Source organism: Sinocyclocheilus grahami, unplaced genomic scaffold (assembly GCF_001515645.1).
Source record: "Sinocyclocheilus grahami isolate Dianchi unplaced genomic scaffold, SAMN03320097.WGS_v1.1 scaffold608.1, whole genome shotgun sequence".
Lineage (NCBI taxonomy): Eukaryota > Metazoa > Chordata > Actinopteri > Cypriniformes > Cyprinidae > Sinocyclocheilus > Sinocyclocheilus grahami.
In genome coordinates, this window is record NW_015505787.1 from 874555 (window position 1) to 883336 (window position 8782).

An 8782-nucleotide genomic window follows, 5' to 3' on the forward strand; every position below is an offset into this window, starting at 1 on the left:
TATTTCACAATATTACTGATTTTACTGTATTTTAATTAAACAAATGCAGCCTTAGTCAGCAGAGACTTTCAGAAATATTAAAAACCTTACTGTTACTTAACTTTAATTAAAAATGTATGTATACGTGTTAAAATAGTCACTAAACGGTCGAGCATGTATTAAACCATTCATGCATTTTCCACTCATATATAGAATATTTCACAAATCAGCATCGACAGGGAAGGATTATGCTGACAAGCTAATATATTCCACACGTCATGAAAGCATTCAGAGCACCTTGCTGGCATTATCGGTGGTTTCCAGGGCTACAATACTTAAAAAAGCAGAAATCAATGTCGGCCACATCACACGTCTCCATAGAGGAATAGGTCATCACACTCATCTTTGATGTTTCCTAAGAGTAGTAAATCAGTTTTAAGATGCTTTCCTGCAGCAAAACCGATAGTGAGGACTATGATACAGTATGTCATGATTCACTCACACAAAAGTGGGAGGTAAAGAAAGAGGGGCATCCATTGACCTACAAGAGTGAATCTGAGAAAAGTGGTTTAGAAAGAGGTCAGCTGCCCATGTGTATGCAGATAAGTTCAGGCCAGACTGTCTATAGACCTACTTACAAAAGTAGGCAAAGAAATATAAGCATGTATGTGGGTAGAACAGACTTTAAAAGGACTCCACCCCGATTTGTGAAAAAACACCAGCAAAGAGATACAAAGCAAAGCTGTGGGGGAAGTAGAAGTGTGTGATTTAAGACATACACTAATTATTACAACATTAACCTACACCATGAATTCTGCAATGATTTTAATACGCTTTTTATTTGGCCATTAAACTTCCCGAAGATTGCAATCACTCCTCCAGTCACTTATGTTATGAATATGGAGAACCCCAAGACACATATTTTAATGCCTCATCCATCAGTAACAAAAACATATACAGAGTTTGTTACATTTCTGTGAATCCGATTACATTCAAAACAATGATTAAATTCAATAATTCAGCAACATTACTCAAAAATGTCACGAAACTCACTGTGTGGTATATTATAGCATCTAAAATGTTTTAGTAAAATATATTCTAGCAAAAAGTTTGTGGTCAGTAAGATTAATACTTTTATTCAGCAAGAATGCATCAATGCATGCAATAATCAAAAGCGACAGGAAATACATTTATAATTAGAGCCCGACCGATATATTGTTTTGCCGATATTATCGGCCGATATATCGGTATCGGCGAATATGCCGCCGATATGAACTTTTTTTACAGAAAATATAATGCAGATAAAATTTGATCAAAGTTTGATACAACTCACTTTATAGTTTTTAAGGACCCGCGGGAGATCTGTATTTAAGGTAGCCCGTCGGGCAGAGTGGTGATACACTTTGGTAGCTAGACTGGAAAACACAGTAGCCCCGGGACGTCGGGCTAGCGATTTTGCAAACCCTGAATTGCGAGTTTATATCACGCAATTCTGAGAAAAAAAGTCAGAATTACGAGTTTGTATCTTGCAATTCTGACTTTATATCTCGCAATTTTGAATTTTTTTCACAGAATTGTGAGATATAAACTCGCAATTGTGAGTTATAAAGTCGCAAAAAACTTTTTTTATTCAGTGGCGGAAACGGGCTTCCATAGATTTTATTGCAGTTTCCTTAAAATGCTTCTAAAGCAATGCATTTAGGGGAGGAAAGTACGAGTACGCCTAAGCTAGACAAGAGAGTGAATATGAGATGGGCCGTGAATGTGGAAAGACTGCTGAGCTGCACTGCTGATGACAAACCTCAGCAGAAATTAAAGTGCATCTACTTAAAATGAGTCAGCTGTGAAAACGCTCTCTAATCGTTCTTAATTACTGTCAGTCTTCGTCATGAATGAACCCCGACTCATGTTTGACATTTGACATTTTCTCACTGTGATTTTTGTCCTCTGAAGGAAATGACATACAGGAAGGATATCGCTTCCCTTCCTCAGCCGTGTCCGTGTGTTGTGTGCTAAATTGTTTCATGTAGGAGCTGCAGAAATGTGCGGGTTTGATGGGGTTTTGTGAAATATTCGAAAGTCCTCACTAGGACTAGGACATCGAGCCAAAAAGTGATTCATCTTCAGCCATTATACAAGATTCAGAATCTAAAATGTTTTTTTTCTTTAAAGGGGTCATATGATGCGATTTCAATTGTTCCTTTCTCTTTGGAGTGTTACAAGCTCTTGGTGCATGAAGAAGATCTGTAAAGTTGCAAAGACTAAAGTCTCAAATCCAAAGAGATATTCTTTATAAAAGTTAAGAGTCAGCCACGCCTACCTAAAACAGCTCGTTCTAACACGCCCCCACATATCTACGTCACTATTTGGGCGGCGTTATGCAACTCTTCCCACATCTTCACGCAAAGAAAGAAGGCGTAATTTTTATTCTCTCTGTAGTGTTGCTGCCGCCACCATGTCGTGAAGGCGCTGTGTGCTTCGTTGTGAAAGCGAAACTACTTTGTTTGGTCTTCCAAAAGAGCACGATATCGCTTCGTCATGCCTGGAGATGATCCATGCTGGTCGCTGAGGAAATACTTCAACTTTGCACTGTCGATCGGCGGATCGGCTTTCACCGTGGACGAAGCAGAGTCCAGCCCGGGGTCGTCACATGTGGTTGCCGCAGGCATCACAATATGGTAAGTGACGTAACATTTCCGTCACACGCTTGAGGAATTCGGCCAATCACAACGCACTGGATAGCTGGCCAATCAGAGCACACCTTGCTTTTTCAGACCGATGAGCTTTGTAAAAATCGACGCGTTTCAGAAAGGCGGGGCATAAAGGAGAAACAATAATGTACAGTATGTGGAAAATAATGTGTTTTTTGAACCTTAAACCGCATAAACAAATTTCATTACACCAAATACACAAAATAATGTTCTTTTTAGCAGCATCATATGACCCCTTTAAACTATTTTCACTGATGAAATTCAGGCAATAGTGTTATATTCAGGCAATATAAGTCACTTAAAATTACCTTCTTGTTAACTGAACTGTTGTCTTAAATCAATATCACATTTCACAAGTCACTCTCCTTAGTTCGTCGCAATCTCACAAAGTTCCATTATAATCAACAAAGCCACCTACACTGCACAATGAATCTCTTATTTACACCCTGTCTACACTTTGTTTGTTATAATGAGAGGATTCGTGAGCTTGCAGAACTCGGCACTGAACAAATCGCTGGTGTTTTGAGCGGTGAGTGGATTCTCATTAGCATTGCGTTCAAGGAATCCACAGATATGTCTGTGAAACATTACTTAACGCTGCAAAAAAACATGCTGTAAGTAGAAACGCTCCCCTGATCACAAACACAAATATGCTGATCGGGTCAGTCGCAACGGTGCTCCTAGATATTTTTATCATAGTCGCAGTAGTTTTTAGTGGTCGACTGTAGAGCCCTGTAATGTCTGATTCAAGTCTCACATTTGGAGGGTTACGGTGTACTTGCAAACGAATGCCTTACTGGACTGCACTCTCAATCATGCCAGAGTCACATTGCACTGCAGGACTGGTGAGGCAACAGTATAGATGTTGTACAGAATCATATTAATGAGTAAAAGCATTTGGAAAGGTGTAAACTTGTACCCTGGTATGAACAGCGGTCTTGCAGTACAGCAAATATATCAAAGCAAGTGTCTGGAACTCTGGATTTTATGGCTCCAGTCAAAATTCAAACAATATCAAGAGTTGCAAAGAAGAGAACTAGCAGACCATATGGCAGATCACACATAATCCTGTTAACTCTTAAGACAGACAGGTGCCTTAGTTTCTCGCTCTTCACTCTCCTGTTACATGCTGTCTATCCTTTAAGGAGAAAGAGTCAACGCTTAAGGCCTCACTGACCATCTGTAGCATGGCAAGACCTCGTTTAAAATTGCAAACTCCAAACTCCCTCAATTTTAGGGAGTTAGGGTGAACAGGTTTTAATTGATCCACTGAGAAACCATGTTTTATCATCAAGGTACCAAACAATGTTATATTATCAAGGTACCAGGCTACAGAGAGAAGAAAAAAACAGTTGTTGCATTTGCCTCTTTTACCAAAAGAATTGCAAAGCATTGACAAGATACTTGAGTTTTGTTTAAAACACTTAGTATCACATTAAAGGGTATCCTAAGTGTACATTATCATCCTAAATTATATAAACTCTCAAAATTAAAAGAATATGCAGGGTTTGGTAAAAGTTAAGCTCAATCAGCAGAACTGGCGACGATGTTTTATTAGCACAAAAATAATTTTGACTCTTCTCTCGTTTTCTTGACTATATATATATATATATATATATATATATAAAGGTTATGGTCCAAGTATGGAGGAATACAGCTTTCTTTCTTCTTGTTAAAGTTTGTGTATTATTTGAGCAGTAATTGCCACTTTAGGGTTTTAGGTAGTGCTGGGTTATATGGAAAAAAGAAATTAAATGATGGTTGTATTATACCATTGCACTCTTGTATGTTTTGCATTTCATGCATGAACCAGCAGAATTTAACTTGTGTTTATCAACATTATGCAACATTAATGAGCTTGGTAACCTAGAATACTTTATTAAGGTTTGATGCAAAGACATACAAGCAATGTGCCAACGCTGTAAACACTGCATTATGTTGCAGTTACAATAACATGAAGCAGCTTTTCTTGAATGAGAACTGGAGCTCTGACATTGCTTTATTCTGTGGGATAAAGCTGATTCACACAGCAGCTGTCTGAATCACAATGGACAGAGTTAATCACAGTACAGCTCCTCTCCCATCACAGGAGACTGACACAGACTGACCCCGAACCATCACACCCTTCCCATCTCACGGCACAAGAGCTCAGCTGCCATGGGTGGGCTAGCTGTGATGAACTACGGGACTTCCTCAATGTGCAGTGTATCATAGGAGTGTGCAATAAAAGTAGTTGTATGTCAGTGGACTTAAGGATGTACTTATGCGTCTTTAAATCATCCTCAGAATTGTACCTGAGATAAATTTAGAAGGGCACACGTGGATAGACATTTGTAATTACTGGATAATTATTTATAACACAATTTCTGGGGCAAAGACATATTTTAGAGCTAAACAGGGCTATTATAGTTAACTGAAATTAAACCATAAAAAATTAAATAAAATAATAATTAAAAAATGCACTTTTGTTACTTGAAATAAAACAAACATTACTTGAAATAAAATAAAATAAAAATGTATATTTCAGCCAACTGCAAAGAAAATAAGTTTTGTTTAGTTTAACTTGATGTACTAAAAAAATTAAAACTTGGAATACATTTTTTTTTTTTTTTTAAACACAATAAAATTACTAAAAATAAAAATAAAAACTGAAAAAAAACCCCCAGTAAAAATATGAATAAAAGATATAATAGTTCTACAAAAAAAAGTATTATTTTCCATGCCATTTCCAGTCATTAAGTACTGGATAAGAATTTAAAAAATTAAAATAAAAAATAACTAAGTTTGTCATCACAAACACCAATTTCTAGGACAATAAATAGCATCAGATCAATTAAAATGCATGAATTAAGCATTAATTGTCCATTTATTAAATAATGGCAATGTCATGAAATCAACATAAAGAAATCAAACAAACCAATATATAAAGACTGTTCATGGCGCCAACCTACAGTATGATCATATGTTGGTTATTGATTTTACATGCTGCACATCTAGATGAATATCATGTGATACAGAGCGTAACTGTTCCTGGATCAGCTATACCTCAAATCCATGAGCTCTGCCTGCGATCACATGCCACTCTCATCAGCCTCTATCTTCTGCTAGATGTTAAATTACATCAGAACATAGCTGGATCCGCTCTCCACGTCAACAGATGCCCATTAACTGCACACCACAGATCGGATACCATGGTACAATCAACAATGCACGTCCTAAAACAGTTGGTACTATCATGGTACAAGTGAGTAAAACAAACCACAAAGAAGCACTACGGTACTCTACCACGGCAATATCACAGTATTCTTTACACTATCTTGGCTTGGAGTACAACATAAATGCTCACTTTAAATTAAGTGCCCTGCACTTACATAAAAAAAATAAGAACATTATACTTATTGTGTTCATATTGTATTGCAAAACCCTTTTGTTGCTACTGAGGTGGGATACGGGTAAGGTTAGGGACAGGTTTGGTGGTATGGGTAGGTTTAAGGGTGGGTTAAGGTGTAAGGGATGGGTCAATAGTGTAATTATAAATCTAATTACATTAATTAATCACAGATGTAATTACATGCAGGTTTTTTTTTTTTTAAATATAGAACTAAGTACAACGTAAAAACATATGTACACAATAAATGCATTGTACCAAATGAATCATTTAAATGTAAGTTAAGGCCACTCGATATAAAGTGGGACCTGCTAGAGTTTATGAACATGCATTTTTATATGGCACATGTCCAACATTGTACACTGGGGTAATAGTGATGTATCATGCGGACTAAATACTAAAAGGTAATACCGTGATACAGCGGGGTAATACTGTGGTACAGCGCGGCAATACCGTGGCACAGCGGGGTAATACCGTGATACAGCGGGGTAATACCGTGGTACAGCGCGGCAATACCGTGGCACAGTGGGGGGCAATACCGTGGTAATACCGTAACACAGCCGAGTAATACCGTGACACAGCGGGGTAATACCGTGGTACAGTGGGGTAATACCGTGGCACAGCGGGGGTAATACCGTGACACAGCGGGGTAATCCCGTGGTACAGCGGGGTAATACCGTGACACAGCGGGGTAATACCGTGACACAGCGGGGCAATACCGTGGTAATACCGTAACACAGCCGAGTAATACCGTGACACAGTGGGGTAATACCGTGGCACAGCGGGGTCATACCGTGATACAGCGGGGTAATACTGTGGCACAGCGGGGTAATACCGTGGCACAGCGGGGTAATACCGTGATACAGCAGGGTAATACTGTGGTACAGCGGGGCAATACCGTGGTAATACCGTAACACAGCCGAGTAATACCGTGACACAGCGGGGTAATACCGTGGCACAGCGGGGTAATACTGTGGCACAGCGGGGTAATACCGTGGCACAGCGGGGTAATACCGTGATACAGCAGGGTAATACTGTGGTACAGCGGGGCAATACCGTGGTAATACCGTAACACAGCCGAGTAATACCGTGACACAGCGGGGTAATACCGTGGCACAGCGGGGTAATACCGTGGCACAGCGGGGTAATACCGTGATACAGCAGGGTAATACTGTGGTACATGGGGGCAATACCGTGGCAATACCGTAACACAGCCGAGTAATACCGTGACACAGTGGGGTAATACCGTGACACAGTGGGGTAATACCGTGATACAGCGGGGCAATACCGTGGTAATACCGTAACACAGCCGAGTAATACCGTGACACAGTGGGGTAATACCGTGGCACAGCGGGGTCATACCGTGATACAGCGGGGTAATACTGTGGCACAGCGGGGTAATACCGTGATACAGCGGGGCAATACCGTGGCACAGCGGGGGAATACCGTGATACAGCGGGGCAATACCGTGGCACAGCGGGGGAATACCGTGATACAGCGGGGCAATACCGTGGCACAGCGGGGTAATACTGTGGCACAGCGGGGTAATACCGTGGCACAGCGGGGCAATACCGTGGTAATACCGTAGCACAGCGGGGTAATACCGTGACACAGCGGGGTAATACCGTGATACAGCGGGGTAATACTGTGGTACAGCGGGGTAATACCGTGGCACAGCGGGGTAATACCGTGATACAGCGGGGTAATACTGTGGTACAGCGGGGTAATACCGTGGTACAGTGGGGTAATACCGTGGCACAGCGGGGTAATACCGTGATACAGCAGGGTAATACTGTGGTACAGCGGGGCAATACAGTGGTAATACCGTGGTAATACCGTAACACAGCCGAGTAATACCGTGGTACAGTGGGGCAATACCGTGGTACAGCGGGGTAATACCGTGATACAGCGGGGCAATACCGTGGCACAGCGTGGTAATACCGTAACACAGCCGAGTAATACCGTGACACAGCGGGGTAATACCGTGGTACAGCGGGGTAATACCGTGGTACTTCCACTTACTGTATGAATAACGGCATTTACGTGGTACTTTACCTAATACGTGGTATAGTAAACTCTCCAAAAAGCACCATACTTTCTGAACACAATAACCCTCATGAGCAGCTTTCTTCAGTGAGCCGTTATTCCACCATCATGGTTATTAATGGACATAAGCGCATAATATTTGAGTGTGTGGATGATGCTGGATCACACCCACCGTCTATGTTCTCTCTGTCGCTGATGTGCTGCAGGTTGCAGCCCGTGTCCTCTCGGCTCAGCTCCGGTTCGGGCCGGTACGGCTCCAGCCTCGAGTGCGCGTTCCGCCGGAGCTTCGGGCTGGACGACACGCAGCATGATGTGCTGTTCCCCATGAGTCCCGCTGTGTGCGGATCAACAAGCGGTTACTGATCGACGGAGCCCCGCCGCAGATGATGGGCGTAACAGCCGCGGACGACGGGATGAAACACGGGCTCTGCGATCCGCGAGACGATCACTCCCGTGCGAAACACTCGTGTAGAGACATCGCGAGCGTCCTCATCAAATCAACACATAATCCACGCGGACTGCTCTCGGAGAGGTCCCTGTTACATCGTATCGTTCAGCTGTCAGTGTATCACCGAGCTCACACACACACACACACACACACACACACACACACACACACACACACACACACACACACACACACGAAACCGCTCCCGGC

At 41.7% G+C, this 8782-nt stretch overlaps 1 protein-coding gene across 1 annotated transcript in view; it reads right to left on the reverse strand.

Annotated features, from left to right (window-relative positions):
* The window catches only part of LOC107557565 (cyclin-Y-like), a 57044-nt gene extending 48302 nt beyond the window's left edge, over positions 1 to 8742 (reverse strand). The window contains exon 1 of the mRNA XM_016241039.1: positions 8297 to 8742. Coding sequence (XP_016096525.1) covers positions 8297 to 8450 — 154 coding nt within the window. The 5' untranslated portion in view covers positions 8451 to 8742. The remainder of the gene's footprint in view (positions 1 to 8296) is intronic.
* Between the last annotated feature and the right edge of the window lie 40 nt (positions 8743 to 8782).